At 41.9% G+C, this 22,188-nt stretch overlaps 2 protein-coding genes across 5 annotated transcripts; one reads left to right on the top strand and one right to left on the bottom strand.

Annotated features, from left to right (window-relative positions):
* The first annotated feature begins 612 nt into the window (after positions 1-612).
* LOC133549380 (GRAM domain-containing protein 2A) lies at positions 613-15,610 on the top strand. Of its 3 annotated transcripts, XM_061894734.1 has the most exons (12): positions 613-727; positions 1,218-1,321; positions 1,762-1,819; positions 2,815-2,887; positions 2,993-3,096; positions 7,623-7,721; positions 7,934-8,005; positions 12,582-12,641; positions 12,830-12,968; positions 13,070-13,142; positions 14,137-14,220; positions 14,287-14,862. In XM_061894734.1, exons 2-12 carry the CDS (start codon positions 1,233-1,235, stop codon positions 14,327-14,329), a joined length of 894 nt encoding a protein of 297 aa, XP_061750718.1. In that variant the 5' UTR covers positions 613-727; positions 1,218-1,232; the 3' UTR covers positions 14,330-14,862. The 3 variants fall into 3 exon arrangements, with proteins under 3 accessions (XP_061750718.1, XP_061750719.1, XP_061750720.1); XM_061894735.1 differs by lacking the exon at positions 7,934-8,005 and having other exon boundaries at positions 14,287-14,863; XM_061894736.1 differs by lacking the exons at positions 613-727; positions 1,762-1,819 and having other exon boundaries at positions 1,258-1,321; positions 14,287-15,610.
* Positions 14,837-21,850, bottom strand: prr5l (proline rich 5 like). 2 transcript variants are annotated; one of them, XM_061894731.1, is made up of 9 exons: positions 21,641-21,850; positions 21,202-21,357; positions 20,833-20,913; positions 20,683-20,731; positions 20,551-20,605; positions 20,396-20,490; positions 19,688-19,825; positions 17,219-17,333; positions 14,837-15,329 (listed from the first exon to the last, which is right to left on the bottom strand). In XM_061894731.1, the coding sequence occupies exons 2-9, from the start codon at positions 21,318-21,320 to the stop codon at positions 15,004-15,006; spliced, it is 978 nt and encodes a 325-aa protein (XP_061750715.1). In that variant the 5' UTR covers positions 21,321-21,357; positions 21,641-21,850; the 3' UTR covers positions 14,837-15,003. The 2 variants fall into 2 exon arrangements, with proteins under 2 accessions (XP_061750715.1, XP_061750717.1); XM_061894733.1 differs by having other exon boundaries at positions 21,202-21,336.
* Positions 21,851-22,188: the final 338 nt, after the last annotated feature.

Here is a 22,188-nt window from a genome sequence, read left to right as displayed (position 1 = left end):
ATCGTGGAGAGTTCCAAATGGTTCCTATTTCATCCTAAGTGAAGGAATGACATTTGCAAGGAGCACCAATAAGCCATGAATATTTCTACAATACTTAAATAAAATACGTTATTTCCAAAATGCAGGGAAATTTAATTATGACTGGTATTTAATAAAAGGTGCGTGTCATGTCACAGTGTCAAGCGTTTTCTCTCGCAGTTTGCCCTAATGGCCACACAGGGGCGCTGTTGCCCTTTTCGCTGTCTACCACGTGACCATGTGATTGTTTTTCACCCAACTTTAAAAAGTCTGAAAATAAACATGTCTACTATACATTTTTAAAATACTAATTTCTTTCGTTATAATCGTCAAAGATTGAACAAATAAAAAAAACAAACGAGCGAGTGATAGCACGTGAGGAATACAAAAGAAAATTAAAGCATTTTACACATAACGTATTATTTTCACTATTACTTTGATGGTAATCGTTTTTATATATTTCACAATGTGGGGTGTCTGTTTGATTATATCCAAGCTGTTTGGTCCCGTGACAGCGAGCACATTTAGAAGTAAACATTTACTTTTATTTCGAAGGGTCGATCCTTTTCTGCTGGCTTCCTTAGTAGTTATATTTTGAAAGATGCTTCTTTGCACTTCCTGTGTGAGGATGATGAGAAACGACTCGAAGAGGAGGCGCACTGCTCGGAGAATCTAAGGCGGACCTGAGTGAAAACCGAAGAAGGGTCAGGTAAGCGTGATGCCATAAATTGATTAACGTGGACCCCGACTTAATCAAGTTGAAAAACTTAATTCGGGTGTTACCATTTAGTGGTCAATTGTACGGAATATGTACTGTACTGTGCAATCTACTAATAAAAGTTTCAATCAATCAATCAATCCAAAGACGTCACTGTTAATCCTCGCCCACATGTGTCACGTGCCTAAACCCGTCGGTCTAGTAAATACGCCATTGAAGCGATTTAAACTAACTTTTTTGAGGAAGTTTGTGTTTCAAAGTCGTTTAACCTAAAAAACTAAATGTGTTTGAACATTTTGATTTAAAAGCAAATACAAGTTTTGCATGGTTGACAGTCATGGCGGTGCATGTCAATAGTTCTGGCTGGGAACTCTGCCCTTTGCCGTCTCCAAAAGCGTTGCCATGGAAACAGATGTCCTCACTCCGCTGGCTGACCAATCACAGCCCACCATCTAAACTGAACAGTGTTCTGATCTGGCAGGTGGTCGCAGCGGTGATGGCGGACATCTTGGAGCAGAGTGATGAAGTCCTGACCCCCCATGAGGTGGACCCACCCAGGGAGGAGGACAGCCTGTTACTTTTCAGGCAAGTGGCTGCATCAGAAATGCTTTTATTTTGAAAAGCCCCCAGGCTGCATTTTGCATTCCTTGATGAGTCTTCAAAGACAACCCGCCCCCTCATTAGCGTGACAAAGAAGTGTGTGTTTGGGACATTCTCCTCACGTCCAACACGCACTAATTCCATTTGCAGACACTGAACTGAGCACCCAGATTGTCCCACTGTTGTTACAGACATTGAACCGAGCACGATTGCCTCTGTCCCACTTGGACCGCTTGCATAATTACAGCTTTGTGGACGCACCGTGTGTGTGCATCTTGTGGACAATGGTCTCTTTCACACACTCATTGGTGCACCAGCAATAACAACACGCACACACACACAAACATTATTTTGCATGTAGATTGTTTTTTTAAGTGCATGTGCGTGTGTGTGTGTATGTTTGCGTACGTGCATGTGTGTTGCAGGATGCATGTGACTGATGACTTGTCGTATGAAGACGTGAAAAAGTGTTACAGAGGATCAGTAAGTAAACATTGACACAATGTGAGACAATCAATCAGAATGTGATATTAAAGGTCTACTGAAACACACTACTACCGACCACGCAGTCTGATAGTTTATATATCAATGATGAAATCTTAACATTGCAACACATGCCAATACGGCCGGTTTAGTTTACTAAATTGCAATTTTTAATTTCCCGCGAGGTATCCTGCTGAAAACGTCGCGGAATGATGACGCGTGATTGTGACGTTATTGGTTGGAGCGGACATGTTCTCCCAGCACCACACACGGCTAAAAGTCGTCTCTTTTCATCGCATAATTACACAGTTTTTTCGGACATCTGTGTTTTGTAATTTTTTGCAATTTGTTCAATTAATAATGGAGACGTCAAAGAAGAATGCTGTTGGTGAAAAGCGGTGGATTGCAGCTGCCTTTAGCACCGAAACACAGTCGGTGTTACTTTGTTTGTCGTGAAGCTTTAACACAGAGCAGTCAAGAGAACATGTTTCTCTACGTCAATCAGCAAGTTTTTGGATGGGAAAATTGTGATATTATGTCGGCTCTTACCAGAGACTTGAGTGGAATATGCGACCTCATCCTGCAGCTCAAAAAGGCAGCTGTGATCTTGGCTCCTCGGCTTCTCACAGAGACACTGGCGTTCACCGTTCTACCTCCGGTAAAGGCAAGGCTTTTTTATTAGAGATCAAAAGTTGCGAACTTTATCGTCGATGTTTTCTACTAAATCCTTTCAGCAAAAATATGGCAATATCGCGAAATGATCAAGCATGACACATAGAATGGACCAGCTATCCCCGTTTAGATAAGAAAATCTAATTTCAGTAGGCCTTTAAAGAAGTTATTTTGTGTGTGTGTGTGTGTGTGTGTGTGTGTGTGTGTGTGTGTGTGTGTGTGTGTGTGTGTGTGTGTGTGTGTGTGTGTGTGTGTGTGTGTGCGTGCGTGCGTGCGTGCGTGCGTGCGTGCGTGCGTGCGTGCGTGTGTGTGTGTGTCCTCAGACAGTGAACAAGTACAACAGTCAATACCACAAACTCTTTCAGTTGGTCCCTAAAGATGAGCTCTTAATGAAAGGTACTTTTTTTCTGATCAAAGTTCTGGTTGTGGTAACACACATTGTGACGCCAGTGTGTGTGTGTGTGTGTGTGTGTGTGTGTGTGTGTGTGTGTCTGCATGCAGTGTACTCGTGTGCGCTGCTGCGTGACATCCTGCTTCAAGGCCGCCTTTATATTTCCAGAAACTGGTTGTGTTTCTACGCACACCTCTTTGGAAAGGACATCAAGGTGGGTGTTCAGACCATGGCCAACATGGCCACCCTCATGTTCTCATGTGTATTACTCATGTTTTCATGTGTATCACTCATGTTCCACGCACACTTTCGCATGTTACCTTTCTTTTTCTCATGTGCGATGTTCTCAGATGTCATACTCATGTTCCATCTTCAAGTTCTCATGGGTCATACTCATGTTCCATCCTCATGTTCTCATGGGTCATACTCATGTTCCATCCTCATGTTCTCATCCTCGTCTTGTCACCCTCATGTTCACGTGTTCTCATGTGTAATCCTCATTTTCTCATCTGTCATACTCATGCTCCATCTTTAAGTGTTATTCTCATGTCCTCATGTGTCAACCTCATTTTCTCATTTGTCATACTCATGTTCTCATATGTCATACTCATGTTCCACCCTCAAGTGTCATACTTATGTTGCGTCCTGTTGTTGTCACGTGCCATCCTCATTTTCTCATCTGTAGTACTCATGGCCCATCCTCAAGTGTCATCTTAATTTTCTCATCAGTCATCCTCATTTTCTCATCTGTCATACTAATGCTCCATCTCTAAGTGTCATCTTCATGTTCTCATGTGTCACCCTCATTTTCCCATTTGACATACTCATGTTCTCATATGTCATACTCATGTTCCACCCTCAAGTGTCATACTTATGTTGCATTCCAATGTTCTCATGTGCCATCTCCATTTTCTCATCTGTCATACTCGTTTTCACATGTTCACATATGTCATACTCATGTTTCCTCCTCAAGTGTCCTACTCTTGTAGCATAATCGTGTTCTCGTGTCATACTCATGTTCCATCCTCAAGTGTCCTACTCATGTTGCAGCCTCATGTTCTCATGTGTCATACTCTTGTTTCATCCTCAAGTTCTTATGTGTCATGCTAATGTTCTATCCTCATACTCATGAGTCATACTAAGCTTACGTTTGTATGTCCTCATATTTCATACTTATATTCCATCTTCATCTTATCATGTTCTATACTTGTGTTCGCATGTGTCAACTTCATGTTGCATCCACACATTCTCATGTTTTATCATCATGTTCTCATGTTTCATCCTGGTGTTTTTATGTAGTCATGTTTTATCTTCAAGTTCCTATGGGTCGTACTCATGTTCCATCTTTACATTCTCATGTTTTCATTTTAATGTTCTCATGAATATTATTCATGTTCTCTTGTGTCACCCTCATTTTCTCATCTGTGATACTCATGTTCTCACAATTCATACCTCAATCAATCATACTTGTGTTCCATCCTTGTGTTCTTACAGTATATGTCATTCTCATCTGTCATACTCATGTTCTTATATGTCAGACTCATGTTCTCATGTGCCTTTCTCATTTTCTCCTCTATCATATTCATGTTATCATAAGTCATACTCAAGTTCCATCCTGAAGGTTCCGATTGATGTTGCATACTCATGTTCTAATGTGTCATACTAATGATCCATCCTCAAGTGCCCTACTTATGTTGCATACTCATGTTCTCATGTGTCATATTCATGGTCCGTCCTCAAATGTCCTATTCATGTTCCATCTTCATGTTGTCATGTGCCATCTTAATTTTCTCATCTGTCATACTCCTGTTTTCATATGTAATAGTTATGGTCCATCCTCAAGTGTCATACTCATTTTGCATCTTCATGTTCTCATGTGCCATTCCCTTGTAACACTGTCATGTTGTCATACTCATGTTGCATCCTCATGTTCTCATGTGGCATAGTAATGTTCCATCCTTGTGTTCGCATATGTAATACCCAAGTTCCATCTTCCGCTTATCATGTTCCATCATGTTATCATATGTCATACTCTTGTTGCATCCTTATGTTTTCATGTGTCATCCCCATGTTACACTGTCATGTTCTCATGTTTTCATGTGTCACACTCATGTTCCATCCTCAAGTTCTCATGTGTCATACTCATGTTCTCTTGCCTCATCCCCATGTTATGCTGTCATGTTCTTATGTGTCATACTCACATTCCGTGCACAAGTTCTCAAGTGTCATACTCATGTTGCATCCTCATGTTCTCATGTGTCATGCTAATGTTCCATCTTTATGTTCTCACATGAAATACCATGTTCCATCATGTTATCATGTTCCATATTTGTGTTATAATGTATCAATGTTGGATACTCATGTTCATGTTAACATGGAGATGGAACATGGGTATTACATATGAAAACATGAGGATGGAACATTACATGACAGTGTAACATGGGAATGACACATGAGAACATGAACATGACTGATGGAACTCCCTAAAGTTCTATCTTCGGATTCTCATGTGCCATCTTAATTTTCTCACCTGTCATACTCATGTTTTCATATGTCATTCTTGTGGTCCATCCACAAGCGTCTCATGAGTCATACTCATGTTCCATCCTCAAGTTCTTATGTGTCATACTGATGTTGCATCCTCAGGTTCTCATGCGTCATACTATTGTTTCATCTGTATGTTCTCATGTCCCATATTTGTGTTATCATATGTCATACTCATGTTGCATCCTTCTCAAGCGTCATCCCCATGTTACATTGTCATGGGCTCATATCCTCATGTGTGGTACTCATGTTGAATCCTCATGTTCTCATGTGTCATAATCATGTTCTCATGTGTCATCCCCATTTTACACTGTCATGTTCTCATATGTTATACTCATGTTCCATCCCCAAGTTCTGATGAGTCATACTGATATTGCATCCTTATGTTCCCATTTGTCAGATTAATGTTGCATCTTTATGTTCTCATCATAATGTCCACGTCCCATCTTCATGTTATCATGTTCCACATTTGGGTTATCACATGTCTTACTCATGTTGCATCCTTGTGTTCCCATGTTTCACTGTCATATTCTCATGTTTTCATGGGTCATACTCATGTTCCATCCTCAAGTTCTCATGTGTCATACTCAAGTTGCATCCTTATTTTCTCATTTGTCAGACTAATGTTGCATCTTTATGTTCTTCTCATAATGTCCATTTCCCATCTTCATGTTATCATATTCCACATTTGTGTTATCATATGTCTTACTCATGTTGCATCCTTGTGTTCCCATGTTTCACTGTCATATTCCCATGTTTTCATGGGTCATACTCATGTTCCATCCTCAAGTTCTCATGTGTCATACTCATGTTGCATCCTTATTTCCTCATTTGTCAGACTAATGTTGCATCTTTATGTTCTCATCATAATGTCCATGTCCCATCTTCATGTTCTCATGTCCCACATTTGTGTTATCATATGTCGTACTAATGTTGCATCCTTCTCATGCGTCATCCCCATGTTACATTTTCATGGGCTCATATCCTCATGTGTGGTACTCATGTTGCATCCTCATGTTCTCACGTGTCATCCCCATTTTACACTGTCATGTTCTCATGTGTCATCCCCATTTTACACTGTCATGGTCTCATGTGTTATACTCATGTTCCATCCTCAAGTTACAATGTGTCATACTGATATTACATCCTTATGTTCTCATTTGTCAGATTAATGTTGCATCTTTATGTTCTCATCATAATGTCCACGTCCCATCTTCATGTTATCACGTTCCACATTTGGGTTATCATATGTCTTACTCATGTTGCATCCTTGTGTTCCCATGTTTCACTGTCATATTCTCATGTTTTCATGGGTCATACTCATGTTCCATTCTCAAGTTCTCATGTGTCATACTCATGTTGCATCCTTATTTCCTCATTTGTCAGACTAATGTTGCATCTTTATGTTCTCATCATAATGTCCATGTCCCATCTTCATGTTCTCATGTCCCACAATTGTGTTGTTATATGTCATACTAATGTTGCATCCTTCTCATGCGTCATCCCCATGTTACATTTTCATGGGCTCATATCCTCATGTGTGGTACTCATGTTGCATCCTCATGTTCTCACGTGTCATCCCCATTTTACGCTGTCATGTTCTCATGTATCATCCCCATTTTACACTGTCATGGTCTCATGTGTTATACTCATGTTCCATCCTCAAGTTGTAATGTGTCATACTGATATTGCATCCTTATGTTCTCATTTGTCAGACTAATGTTGCATTTTTATGTTCTCATCATAATGTCCATGTCTCATTTTCATGTTCTCATGTCCCACATTTTTGTTAACATATGTCGTAGTCATGTTGCATCCTTGTGTTCCCATGTTTCACTGTTATATTCTCATGTGTCATACTCATGTTCCATCCTCAAGTTCTCATGTGTCACACTCATGTTGCATCTTCATGTTTTCATATGTAATACTAATGTTCAATCATTATGTTGACATATGTAGGACCCATGTTCCATCTTCATGTTATCATGTTCCATATTTATGTAAACATATGTCATACTCATGGTCCATTCTCATGTTCTCATGTGTCGTACTTATTGTCCAGCTTTATTTTCTCATGTTTTCATGTCTATGTTCCTTCTTCATGTTTTCCTTAATGTTGTCATCATCAAGGTGGGTTGTCAGACCATGCCAACATTGCCACCCTACGACCCGTTGACCTCTGACCCCTGTGTACAGGTGTGCATTCCTGTGGTTTCGGTGCGACTGGTGAAAAAACACAAGACGGCCGGCCTGGTGCCAAACGGCCTGGCTATCACCATGGATATGGGACAGAAGGTGACTTATTATCATAGCGGAACTCCAAAGTTGACTTTCAAGTGGTTCTCGTTTTCCAGACAGTTGATGTCAACAGCTGATGTCTCGTTTGGCGGTTTGAGCTTCCAAGTTTTGTTCCACGTCGGATGTTCCGGTGGAAACATGATGTTGTGTTTGAACTATTGTGCAATGTCTCACGTGTGTTGTTGTCCTCGTTGTCGTTGTGCGTCCAGTACGTGTTTGTGTCGTTACTTTCCAGGGACAACGTGTACGACGTCCTCAGGAGGATCTGCACTCACCTGCAGGCTAGTGCACCTCAACCACTTCTCATTAGGGCCACATGACACATGCGTGTTACATTCCTCATGCCCCCACGTCTCATTTTCATCACCCTCATTCCATCTAGTTTTCATGTTCAAGCCTCACATTCTCATCTTTCATTCTCATGACTTGGCCTCACATTTTTAGATTGCATTCTGATGTTTCATGCTCACATTCACAATACACTATTATTTTGTCCCATGTCCATGTTCTCATATGTAATACTTGTATTCCATCTTCATGTTATGTTCCATCCTCATGTGTCATACTTATGTTACATCCTCACATTCTCATGTGTCATACTCATGGTCATGTTCTGTTATGTAATACCGATGTTCATCTGCATGGAATATATTCCATCTTTGTGTACTTATCTTCCATCCTCATGTTTCTTCTTGGTGTTCTAATGTATCATATGCATGTTTCATCATAATCCTCATGTTCTAATTTGTCATACTCATGTTCCATCTTCATGTTCTCCTGTGTCATACAACAATGTTCCATCTTTATGTTCTCTAATGCAGTGGTGTGCCGTCATAGCCAGCAAGGCCTTCTCTGCTGGCCTAACATAACCAGAAATCATGATCATAATTAAAGACAAAATTATTTTTGAATTTACTTTCCCTAAATATCTAAAGGTATTCATATTCTTTTCATGTCATATTATGCTCCTTCCAGTGCTGTTTTTAGTTTTAAGTTTGTATCCAATCAGAATTCAGCTAGCTCATGTTGCCATGATGTACAAAATCTGCCCGAAGTCCTCAGAATCAAAGATGCGGGCGCCCGTGCACTGTAAGCGAACGGCCACATACAGTTGATAGACAGTTGCGATAGCCAATCAGATCATGAGTTGTTGTCAGTAAGGCCTTCTAGCTGGCCTAAGGTTGAACGTGAAGTTTACGCGTCCTGTGATTGGATACTCACCGGGACTGTTAGGGGATGAATTTTAGAACACATACAGTTGATAGACATTTGCGATAGCCAATCAGATCACAAGTTGTTGACAGTAGCCTAAGTAGCCTTATATTAACGAGACTGTGATTGGATACTCACTTGTCATTCCAAAATGAGTATCCATTAACAGGTTTCAATTTAGCAGGAAGCAGAAAGTGTTGCGCCGTAGCCATAAAGGGATAACAGAGAAGGACAACAAAACATTGATTAGGTGGCAGATATATATTTGCCAGGCCATTTTCAAAAAGGATACTTAAAGAGAAACTACATCTTTTGAGACGAGGTCGGCCAACCCTGCAAGCTGGCCCAGCTGTCCCGGCGATGAAATGGGGAAATGCTCGCCATTTCCACTCGAATCAGCCGACTACGAGGGGTACCATTGGCTTATATGGGGTCGAACGGCTGCCACGAATTGTAAATTTTATTTTTTCACCATTTTTTTATTTTGACAGTACCACATGAGATGTTTTTATTGCTGATGCAGTTTAATTGTTTTTTAAATGCGCCAGAAAATAACCTGTTTTGTACACTGTTGAGGTGATTCAATACAAAGTAGTGCGTAAATGTGTTCCTGTATAGTAGTCCTCCAGCAATGGTCATGTGGTGACATCAATAATGGTATTTTGAGAAGTAATCATTGAAGTCGGACTTCACCGAAGGCCTAGGTGGGAAGCGCACTGCCCGCCACTGCTCTAATGTAATACTCATGTTCATCTTCATGTAACATGTTCAATATTTTTGTTCTCATTTTCCATCTTCATCTTCTCATTTGTCGTACTCATGTTACATCCTCAAGTTATCATGTTCTATTTTGGTGCTCTAATGTGTCATACTCAAATTCCATCTTTATCTTCTCATGTTATCATCCTCATGTTGTTCCATATTGGTGCTCTAATGTGTCGTACTCATATTCCATCTTAATCTTCTCATGTTATCATCCTCATGTTATCCTGTTCCATATTGGTGCTCTAATATGTCATACTCATATTCCATCTTTATCTTCTAATGTTATCATCCTCATGTTTTCATGTTCCATATTGGTGCTCTAATGCAGTGGTTCTCAACCTTTTTTCAGTGATGTACCCCCGTGAACATTTTTTTAATTCAAGCACCCCTTAATCAGAGCAAAGCATTTTTGGTTGAAAAAAAGAAATAAAATACAGCACTATGTCATCAGTTTCTGAATTTATTAAAGTGTATAACAGTGCAAAATATTGCCAATTTTTAGTGGTCTTTCTTGAACTATTTGGAAAAAAAGATATAAAAATAACTAAAAAGTTTTTGAAAAATAAACAAGTGATTCAATTATAAATAATGATTTCTACACATATAAGTAATTATCAACTTAAAGTGCCCTCTTTGGGTATTGTAATAGAGATCCATCTGGATTCATGAACTTAATTCTATAAATTTCTTCATAAAAAAAAAAAATCTTTAACATCAATATTTATGGAACATGTCCACAAAAAATCTAGCTTTCAAGACTGAATATTGCATTGTTGCATTTCTTTTCACAGTTTATGAACTTCCATTCATATTTTGTTGAAGTATTATTCAATAAATATATTTATAAAACATTTTTGAATTGTTGCTATTTTTAGAATATTTTTAAAACATCTCACGTACCCCTTGGTATACCTTCAAGTACCCCCAGGGGTACGCGTACCCCCATTTGAGAACCACTGATCTAATGTTTTGTACTCATATTCCATCTTAATATTCTCATGTTATCATCTTCATGTTATCATGTTCCGTATTGGTGCTCTAATGTGTCACTCTCATATTCTATCTTTATCTTCTCATGTTATCATCCTTATGTTATCATATTCCATATTGGTGCTCTAATGTGTCATACTCATATTCCATCTTTATCTTCTCATGTTATTATCCTCATGTGGCATATTCATGTTCTCATGTCATACTCATGCTTTATCTATACCCTCAGGTTCTCACTTGTCACACATGTTGAATCCTCATGTTCTCATATGTAATACTCAAGTTTCATTCTCCTGTATGCATGTGTCACCCTCAGGTTCTTATGTGTCATACTCATGTTCCATAGTTTTTGTTATCCTTCTCATGCTTTCATGTGTATTACTCATGTCACCATTTGTCATACTAATGTTCCATCTTCATGTTATGTTCCATCCTCATGTTCTCACGTCATACTAATGTTCCATCTTTATGTTCTCTTATATAATACTCATATTATCATGTGTCATATTTATGTTGCATCTTTAGGTTCTTATGTGTCATACTAATTTTCCAGCTTCATATTCTCTAATGTATTACTCATGTTTATCTTCATGTGATATGTTCCATCACTGTGGTTTCCTCTCTGATACTCATGTTACTGCTTCATGTTTCACTGTCATGTTGTTATACTCATTTACCGTCCCCATATTCTCAGGTTATCATGCGTATGTTATCTTCCTCTTTTCTCATGTGTCATACTAAAATTCCATCCTCAGGTTTGCATGTGTCATTTCAAGTTTATATTTGTCTTACTCATGTTCCATTATGTTCCTACGTTACTATTCTCATCTTCTCATGTGCCATCCTCATTTTCTAATATGTAATATTCATGTTATCATGTTTTATGTTTGTGTTCTCATGTATCATACTCTTTTACCATCCTCGTTTTCTCATCTGTCATACTCAATTTACATCATGTTATCACCCTCATCTTCTCATGTGCCGTCCTCATGTTCTCATTTGTCACACTCATTTTACAGCTTTGTGTTATCATGTGCCATCTTCATGTTCTCATATGTAATATTCATGTTCCATTTTCATTTGTTCCCTCCTCAGGTTCTAATGTGTCATACTAATGCTGCATCTTTATGTTCTCATATGTCACACTCGTGTTGCATCTGCATGTTATCATGTTTTGTGTTCGTGTTCTCGTGTCATACTCATTTACCATTCTCGTATTCTCATCTGCCATACTCATTTTACATCCTCACGTTATCATGCTTTTTTTTTACGTTATCATCATCTTCTCATGTGCCATCCTCATGTTCTCATTTGTCACACTCATGTTACAGCTTCATGTTATGTTCTATCCTCCTCTCATGTGCCATCCTCATGTTGTCATATGTAATATTCTTGTTCCATCTTCATGTGTTCCCTCATGTGTCATACTAATGCTGCATCTTTATGTTCTCATGTCACATCTTCATATTATGTTTCATGTTCTCATGTGTCATACTTATTTACCATTCTCGTATCCTCATTTGCAATGCTCATTTTACATTCTCATGTTGTCATGCTTTTGTTCTCGTGTCATCTTTCTCATTTTCTCGTGTGTCATACTAAGGTTCCATCCTCATTTTTGCATGGCATCTTTAAGTTTTTATGTGTTATACTCATTTTCCATTGTTATCATCCTCATCTTCTCTTGTTCTCTTTTGTCACACTCATGTTACATCTTCACGTTCTATCTTCATATCCCCATGTGTCACACCCATGTTGCAGCTTCATGTTATCATATGTCCCAAATGACGTTCCATCTTTGTGTTCTCATGTCATACTCATGTTCTCATTTGTCATGTCTATGTTCCATCCCCAGGTTCTCCTTAATGTTCTCACGCTGTGTGCTTCCAGGTGAACGGGAAGAGTCTGAGTGTGAAAGAGTTCCTGGAGGAACCCAGCTCCTTGTCCACGGTAACGTTCACAATGTCTCTGTGATGTCTAAGGTCACATGATCAGTTGATGTTACGCGAGATACCACTCAGAGGTCAAAGTTTGTTTTCCTCCATGTTGGTGGAGGGTTGGGGGCATCACTTTCTGAAAACGCTGAGTGACGGCCATCTTGTGACATGCTGGGTGATCAAATTAAGTGTGTGTGTCAGGATGAGTTTCCCGAAGTTGCACCGTGGTCGAGGACGCCGTCACTTCCCAACGTCTCCTCCTCACTTCCTGATCTGCTTGGAGACTCCTCCTCCCCTAGCCACGCCCCCGACAAGCCCTTCATAGCGCACACTCTGACTGGTAGGCCCGCCCACTTGTCAGTCAACACTGATATCGAAGCGACCTATAGCTAGCGTTTTGTGTGTGTGTGTGTGTTTGTGTGTGTGTGTTTGTGTGTGTAGAAGAAGAGCATCTGGAAGTTCTTCCACAGATGTGTGACGAGGAGAAGCAGCTGCTCAAAGTGTTCATCCTGCTGTGAGTACTTCTTTTGATTTTAGCATCCATCCGTCCATCCATTTTCTACCGCTTATTCCCTTTGGAGTCGCAGGGGGCGCTGGTGCCTATCTCAGCTACAATTGGGCGCAAGGCGGTTTACACCCTGGACAAGTCGCCAACTCCATCCATTCAGCCATCCATCTTCTTCCACTTATCCGAGGTCGGGTCGCGGGGGCAGCAGCCTAAGCAGGGAAGCCCAGACATCCCTCTCCCCAGCCACTTCGTCTAGCTTTTCCCGGGGGATCCCGAGGCGTTCCCGGGCCAGCCGGGAGACATAGTCTTCCCAACGTGTCCTGGGTCTTCCCCGTGGCCTTTTACTGGTTGGACGTGCCCTAAACGCCTCCCTAGGGAGGCGTTCGGGTGGCATCCTGACCAGATGCCCGAACCACCTCATCCGGCTCCTCTCGATGTGGAGGAGCAGCGGCTTTACGTTGAGCTCCTCCCGGATGGCAGAGCTTCTCACCCTATCTCTAAGGGAAAGGCAGAGGAAACTCATTTCGCCCGCTTGTACCCCTGATCTTATCCTATTAGTCTTGACCCAAAGCTCATGACCATAGGTGAGGATGGGAACGTAGATCGATCGGTAAATTGAGAGCTTCGCCTTCCGGCTCAGCTCCTTCTTCACCACAACGGATCGGTACAACGTCCGCATTACTGAAGACGCCGCACCGATCCGCCTGTCAATCTCACGATCCACTCTTCCCTCACTCGTGAACAAAACTCCTAGGTAGTTGAACTCCTCCACTTGGGGCAGGGTCTCCTCCCCAAACCGGAGATGGCACTCCACCCTTTTCAGGGCGGGAACCATGGACTCGGACTTGGAGGTGCTGATTCTCATTCCGTTCGCTTCACACTCGGCTGCGAACCGATCCAGTGAGAGCTGAAGATCCAATCGCATTTTTTATTTTAGCATGTCCAAAAAAAATCCCAGTCGAGCTCCGCCCACTATGTGTGTGTGTGTGTGTGTGCACAGGGTGGCCGTGTTAGTGTTGTCGTCGTCTTACCTCGCCTTCCGGGTGTGTCGTCTGGAGCAGCGGCTCAGCTTCCTCACGCACAGGTCGGTGCTGTCGTCATGGTGACGGGCATTCTTCAGAAACAGGTGTTGATCTGTCACCTCCCGCAGGTGTGGCGAGGTGCCCTGCTGGACGACCAATCAGAGGTCTTGACAGGTCGAGGGCTTTCTCAGAGTGGTTACCATAGCAACCTCACCCTCGTGAGGGTAGATGGACCTGAACAACATTTAATGTTAGCAAACACGCAAGCTTGTTTCACTTTAAAACATAGATCACCACGGCAACCACGCCATGTGATAGCCGGCTCACGGCGAGAAGTAGTGGCACTCACCACAGGGAGGCGCCAGATGACATTTAAGGAATTGAACCAGCCCAGTGCGGAGGTGGCTGTAATCTTATTATATTGTGGTTAAGCGCCAGGCAACTAAGCCCACTTTTGGGGTCAAAGGTCATGTGTTAACTGATTAGTTGACCACAAACATCCCGGGTAAGCTGGAGCCTACCCCAGCTAGACAGCCTGGACTAGGTAATGGTCAATTACAGGACATGTTAAATGATACGCCCCCTTCCTTTCAATCAAACACTACCACGCCCCCTCCTGAGCTGTCAAATCCATCAATTGTGTTTTGCTGTTTTTTTCACAATAAAACACAAGTGAAAAAATAAAAGTTGTGTTGTTTGTGTTATGAAATATCTTTATTATCCCCAAATTTCTAAAAGACGATGGCGGTAGGAAACTTCCTGTGCCCGTTTGCTAAGCAAGTGGGAAGTGTGCAGTTTCATTTTAAAAACCGTCCTTTTACATCCTGTTTCCTGTCCGATCTCTGCTAGCTGCTAACGCCGCTACTCTGTGATTCGTTCACGTCGGGTTGGCTGGAGAAGCGTCTGGGATGGACGGGCTCGGCCAAAAAGGCCACGGTGACGACGGCGTCCGGGCAGTCCGCTTCCATCTCTCGCCGCATCCTGCTCGAGAGCAACCGCACGTCGGAGTGGGCATTAGCCACGGTGTGGCGCCGCATGCCGCCGGACTTCTCCAGGTAGGCCTCCCCTTCGTGTTCCACCAAGGGCGCCAGAGAGGAGCACTCGCACATCGGAGGCTGGGTCACGTCGGGCTGCGAACCGTCTCCTAGCAACCAGCGCAGATGCCGGCACTCTGTGAAAATAGACACAAAACATCTGAACTATCTTTGAGGGACGGGCAAACTTTGAAAAAGGAAGCACGCTTAGCGAGCCGCCTCCTTCCAGTTTAAGACTTTAATCACCAAGTTGTGATCCTCTTGACCAAAGCTGGTGTGTTTATTTATGGTGTCTGCTTCTTGGAATTCCTGAAACATTCCAGCAGCCTGCGGCAGTTAGCCACATTGCTAACAGGCAACCGCGTCAAAAAACAAACTACAGTAATTACAAAACCCAAAACCAGTGAAGTTGGCACGTTGTGTAAATTGTGAATAAAAACAGAATACAATGATTTGCAAATCCTTTTCAACTTATATTTCATTGAATAGACAGCAAAGACAAGATATTTAATGTTCGAATTGGAAAACGTTCTTATTTTTTGCAAATATTAACTCATTTGGAATTTGATGCCTGCAACATGTTCCAAAAAAGCTGACGCATGTGGCAAAAAAGATTGACAAAGTTGAGGAATGTTCATCAAACACTTATTTGAGACATCCCACAGGTGAACGGGCTTATTGGGAACAGGTGAGTGCCATGATTGGGTATAAAAGCAGCTTCTATGAAATGCTCAGTCATTCACATACAAGGATGGGGCAAGGGTCAGTACTTTGTGAACAAATGCGCGTGCAAATTGTCCAACAGTTCAAGAACAACATTTCTCAGTGAGCTATTGCAAGGAATTTATGGATTACACCATCTAATATCATCAAAAGGTTCAGAGAATCTGGAGAAATCACTGCACGTAAGCAACAAGGCTGAAAATCAACACTGAATGCCTGTGACCTACAATCGCTCGGGCGGTACTGCATCATAAAGTGACATCAGTGTGTAAAGGATATCACCACATTGGTTCAGGAACACTTCAGAAAACCAGTCAGTAACTACATTTCGTCGCCACATCTGTAAGTGCAAGTTGAAACTACTATGCAAAGCGAAAGCTGTTTATCAACAACACCCCGAAACGCAGCCGGCTTTGCTGGACCCGAGCTCATCTAAAATGGACTGATGTAAAGTGGAAAAGTGTTCTGTGGTCTTTCGAGTCCACATTTCAAATTGTTTTCGGAAACTGTGGACATGGTGTCCTCCGGACCAAGGAGGAAAAGAACCATCCAGTCTGTTCTCGGCGCAAAGTTCAAAAGCCAACATCTAGGATAGTATGGAATTGTATTAATGCCCAAGGCATGGGTAACTTACACATCTGCGAATGCTCTATTAATGCTGAAAGGTACATACAGGTTTTGGAGCAACATATGTTGCCATCCAAGTAACGTTATCATGGACGCCCCTGCTTATTTCAGCAAAACAATGCCAAGCCACGTGTTACAACAGTGTGGCTTCATGGTAAAGACTGGCCTGCCTGTGTAGTCCAGACCTGTCTCCCATTGAAAATGTGTGGTGCAATATAAAGCATAAAATACCACAATAGAGACCATGGACTGTTCAACAATTTAAGCTGTACATCAAGCAAGAATGGGAAAGAATTCCACCTGAAAAGCTAAAAAAAAATGGTCTCCTCAGTTCCCAAACGTTTACTGAGTGTTGTTAAAAGGAAAGGCCATGTAACACAGTGGTAAAAATGCCCCTGTGCCAACTTTTTTGCCATTAAATTCTAAGTTAGTGATTATTCGCAAAAAAATATATGTTTCTCAGTTCGAAACCTTAAATATATTGTCTTTGCAGTCTATTCAATTGAATATAAGTAGAAAATTATTTGCATATCATTGTATTATGTTTTTATTTACAAATTAAAAAAACGTGCCAACTTCACTTGTTTTGGGTTTTGTACATGTGCTAATGAACGCTAACAAGGCTAGCTGCTCCCTACAATATGTTCCTGAGTCTAGAATGTTCTAGCACACTCACCTGACGACTGGCGCTCTCTGGTGAGGACGTCCCTGAGATACGGCGAAACCACCATGGCCACCAGGCGCTCCAGCTGCTGATACCGCTCATTGGTACCGCCGGACTCATGGATGCCCTGCAGAACACACACAGAATGTTCTAAAGAGAGATAATCTTGACCAGGTCTCCTCAAACGTTTTCCACTGAGGACTACGCACACTGACAAAGGTTGCGGGGGCCATTTCTTTTAAACCAGTACAAGTCAAGTAATGATAAATATGATCAAAATTATCTAAAAAAAGTTACAATTCTAATATTACTATGCCTATAGTTAGCATTCTTAAAATACTAAATTATATGACACTGGAGTGTATACCTGCTAAATTCGCTACAAAAGCTATCCTGCTATGTCAACATGCTAAAATGCAAACTGCAACATGCGTCAAATTCAAAAATATATTACTGAGGTGTGTACCTAACAATGGGTTTAAAATGCTGCAGCATGCTAACTTTGGCGTGCATAAAGTACAAAAATATCACTAAGGCATACAGTGTATCTACAGCAATAACCCGAAAAAGTTATTATACTAACGTGAGCATGCTCAAATGCCGGCTGTAACGTGCACAAAAAATCTAAATATATTACTGAGGTGTGTAAGAAGCAATGTGTTTAAAATGCTAGCTTGCTAAAAAATTAGCATGCAAATGTGACCGAGGTGTAAACATACAAAATTAGCTTTTAAAAAGTTAGCATATTATTGTTAATATGCTTCAAATATCAAAATATATTACTCTCTGTTGTGTACTGAACGTTACCATGCTAAAATACTAATTTTAAAATGGGTCAAATACCAAAGTATATTTCTCTGAGGTGTGTATCTGGAAAATGTTGTTTAAAATGCTACCATGCGAACATTAACAAACATCAAGTACCAAAATGTGACAAAAGTGTGTATACCTACAAAAATTGCTTTAAAAAGAGCTAGCATGCTAACATTAGCATGCAAACAGGTATCATTCGTCAAGAACCAAAGTATTTGATGCTGAGGTGGATTGCTGCAAAATTAGCAAAAAACCTGTCATGTACTGTTTTGTCATGTTCGAGCCACCGTAGCCTGTGTTCAGTGTGTGACGTCACGAGAGCGGGGGAGAGTTGAACTCTCGAGGTTGTTAATAAACGGGAGTGATCCGAGGCATTAAGTTAAAACGTGTTGCCTGATTATTATTAAATTAAGACACCTAAATAAGCATATAGGTGAAACTGAGGACATAACAAAACCAACATGCTAATATTTGAACGTTAAAGGCCTACTGAAACCCACTACTACCGATCACGCAGTCTGATAGTTTATGTATCAATTAAGAAATATTAACATAGCAACACATGCCAATACAGCCTTTTTAGTTTACTAAATTGCAATTTTAAATTTCTTGGGAGTTTTTGGTTGAAAACGTCGCGGAATGATGACGTGGACGGGTGACGTCACGGACAGTAAGGAAATATTAGCGCTGCGCACACACACAGCTAAAAGTTGTCTGCTTTAACCGCATAATTACACAGTATTTTGGACATCTGTGTTGCTGAATCTTTTTGCAATTTGTTCAATTAATAATGGAGAAGTCAAAGTTGGGAAGCATTAGCCTTTAGCCACACAAACACACGGTGATTCCTTGTTTAAAATACCCGCAGGTGAAGCTTTCCTATGGATCAGAGCGGTCAAGCCAACATGTATCCCGACCGAATATCAACCAGCAGTTTTCGGTGAGAAAATTGTGGTAAAAAGTTACCACTTACCGGAGATCAGCTGAGCTTGTGCCGTCCTTTCAGCTGCCGTTGACTTCCCTCAGACACTGGCCTCAAGACACTCGTGGACAAACCCCTGCGACTATCAGGTACTATTTAACTCACTAAAACACTAGCAACACAATAGAAAGATAAGGGATTTCCCTAAATTATCCTAGTAAATGTGTCTAAAAACATCTGAATCCGTCCCAATGCAATCCCCTTTTTTTTTTAACTTGATTATTTTATTTATTTATTTATTTTTCTAGCCCTTCGCTATCAATTTCCTCAAACACGAATCTTTCATCCTCGCTCAAATTAATGGGGAAATTATCGTTTACTCGGTCCGAATAGCTCTTTTTGTTGGAGGCTCCCATTAAAAACAATGTGAGGATGTGAGGAGCCCTCACACGGGTGACATCATAGTCTGCGACTTCCAGTACAGGCAAGGCTTTTCTATTAGCAACCAAAAGTTGCGAACTTTATCGTCAATGTTCTCTACTAAATCCTTTCAGCAAAAATATGGCAATATTGCGAAATGATCAAGTATGACACATAGAATAGACCTGCTCGCCCCGTTTAAATAAGAAAATCTCATTTCAGTAGGCCTTTAACGGTTGTGCCACGGGACGTTAAATAGTTTAGCTAAAGGTCGCACTTCGGACACCACTGAACTTGACAAACTGAAATAGAAGGTTCTAGAATACCTGCAGAACCAGCAGCATGTGCGTGACGCCCGGGGGGACGCAGGTGACATTAGCCAAAGTGTCCTCTAGGTGGAGCCTCAACAGCACCAAGTCTCTGAAAGCCAACAGTGCCATCTGTCTGATGGACAGCTCCTGACCCTGCACACGCACGCACGCACGCACGCACGCACGCACGCACGCACGCACGCACGCACGCACGCACGCACACACACACACACACACACACACACACACACACGGTTATTTGTGAATGTGAATTATATTTATATAGCGCTTTTCTCTAGTGACTCAAAGCGCTTTACATAGTGAAACCCAATATCTGAGTTACATTTAAACCAGTGTGGGTGGCACTGGGAGCAGGTGGGTAAAGTGTCTTGCCCAAGGACACAACGGCAGTGACTAGGATGGCTGAAGCGGGAATCGAACCTGCAACCCTCAAGTTGCTGGCACGGCCGCTCTACCAACCGAGCTATGCTGCCCCAATCAATAAAAACTGATAGTCTAACAACAGAGGTCAAATATAACTTTTATAGATTTCTTTAAAAACATTTGGCGGTGTTTGAAATGGGCAACAAACATGTCATGATAGTGCAAATGATACAAACCGGTCTGAAGTTGTGTTTGTGACATGAAGCAGTACAAATGCGTGCATATTGCTCTAAAGGACAATTTCTAAGCAGAGAAGTCGTAACAGGAAGTGGACCTCACCTGTACAGGGTAAAAAATGGCCTGCAAGGTGGGCAGCGTTTCCGTAAAAAAGCGGTCCCACGCCTCGGCCAGCACCTCCAGCTGCTCCTTCCCTCCTGCGGGTCGGAAACAGCACGTTACCACGGCAACAAGCGTGTTGACATCACACTCCTCACCAGAGATGAAGATCGGATCCAGAACGTCAGCCAGGCCTCCAGTCAGCAGCTGGTTCTGAAATGACAATTAAGAAAAACACACACCAATTCCACTTTGTGTTTCTTCCTGCAAGAACCAGCAAGTAAAAGTACCTGGAAGTAATCTGTAATGAAGGAGCCCATCTCTGTTTTCAGAAGCCACCTGGGAACATGACGACCATCAGGGGAGTATTTCGGTAACATATAATAGATTACTTTCCGTTCAATGTTTGTTAGCACCTTGGCATGCCAGCACATTATCACCTGATGCTCTCGTTAAGCGTGTAGAGCTCGTTAGCCTGCAGAGCTCCGCCCTGGAACACCTTCATCACGGCTGATTGGACACTGGAAAGGACCAGAGGTCAGAGGTCATCACACACCGCCGTTATAAAAAAAAAAAAATCTAGCTAAACTCGCACGTGTGACAGGAAGTGACCCAGCTGTCATGGCCACTTCCTGTCAACATCCTGCTCACTGCGGCAGGGTAACAGGAAACAAGCGCGAGGCCAACCTTCTCACAAGGAAATCCTGAATCGACACCATGATGGGCTTTTCATTGCATCCCAGCAGTGAAGGACACACTGGTCAACGTGTTTTGGCTTTCCAAAATAAAAGCGCAAACAAAGTGGTCACCTGTTCCAGACGCTGCTGTTGGCCACGTGCGGAGCGGCCGAGCTGGCGTGGAAGCGGGCGAGGTCCGACAGAACCGGGGAGCTCATGAACCGAGGCCTGGAGCGCCGAAAAGATCCCATCGTGCACCTCCAAACCCTCGAAAGAAGCACAGACTAACTAGAAGAAGAAACAGGAAGTCGGACAGGTGGATGCTGCTGAAAGTGAAACTACAACCACAACTTCCTGTCAGTGGGAGGTCTTATTTCACTTTGAGCCCAGCCTCATTTTTGACAGACACGCTTGTCATGCACGTGGACGTCAACTAGTGACGTCACATCGTGACACGTGAACACAACTTCAAAATATATTTTGGAGGAACTTCCTGTGCTCACAGCACTAATTGCTTCGTTCGCGTGAACACTTTACATCGACGTGAACGTGCGCGGTCGTTTAAACTCACCTTTCACCTGTCCTCCTCGTCTATCACATGACGTCAGAAGCCGTCGTGACGCTCCACTTCACCGCCAACTGTCACGTGACGGCCGTCATTAAGTTTTTCAGACTTTTTTCCCCGAAGGACAAGAGACACTTTTTTTTTGTCTTCGCGTCGCTTCCTCGGAGAAGTCAGTCTGAGTGGCGGGAGGCTGGCGACTAACAAGTTACATGTGCTACACGGCAACACTTCCGCTCTAGACCTTCACTATAAAACGAGTACTAGTGTTTTTCGCCATCATGTTGGATCCCTGCACCAAAATGATAAAATGTAACTAGTTTTACTGATTCAATATATATTTTAAGGGTGCTCGTGTTTTAATCGTGGACTTAGAATCAAATAAAATCAGCTTTTCCGTCAGATGGAATGTGGATGCTTTTATTTCGATGTTACCGTAACTTCCGGTAAATCTGTTTATTTGGCAGCTTCCCTCAGTAGAGGTCGTAAAGTGACTTCACGAGTCGGATCTTTAATCTGAAGACTTCTGCAGAACCTAGATCAGACAACGTGGACTT

This window comes from Nerophis ophidion, linkage group LG03 (assembly GCF_033978795.1).
Source record: "Nerophis ophidion isolate RoL-2023_Sa linkage group LG03, RoL_Noph_v1.0, whole genome shotgun sequence".
Taxonomy (NCBI): Eukaryota; Metazoa; Chordata; class Actinopteri; order Syngnathiformes; family Syngnathidae; genus Nerophis; species Nerophis ophidion.
This window is presented reverse-complemented; position numbering and strand designations above follow the sequence as displayed.

Excerpts from the sequence above, each read along its gene's own strand:
- LOC133549380 (XM_061894734.1), top strand. The coding sequence starts at position 1,233 with ATGGCGGACATCTTGGAGCAGAGTGATGAAGTCCTGACCCCCCATGAG. Across the intron at positions 8,006-12,581 it reads GGATCTGCACTCACCTGCAG|GTGAACGGGAAGAGTCTGAG; the intron begins GCTAGTGCACCT and ends GTGTGCTTCCAG. Across the intron at positions 13,143-14,136 it reads CTCAAAGTGTTCATCCTGCT|GGTGGCCGTGTTAGTGTTGT; the intron begins GTGAGTACTTCT and ends GTGTGTGCACAG.
- prr5l (XM_061894731.1), bottom strand. The coding sequence starts at position 21,320 with ATGGGATCTTTTCGGCGCTCCAGGCCTCGGTTCATGAGCTCCCCGGTT. Across the intron at positions 20,914-21,201 it reads AACAGCAGCGTCTGGAACAG|TGTCCAATCAGCCGTGATGA; the intron begins GTGACCACTTTG and ends GGTCCTTTCCAG. Across the intron at positions 20,732-20,832 it reads ACGCTTAACGAGAGCATCAG|GTGGCTTCTGAAAACAGAGA; the intron begins GTGATAATGTGC and ends TCATGTTCCCAG.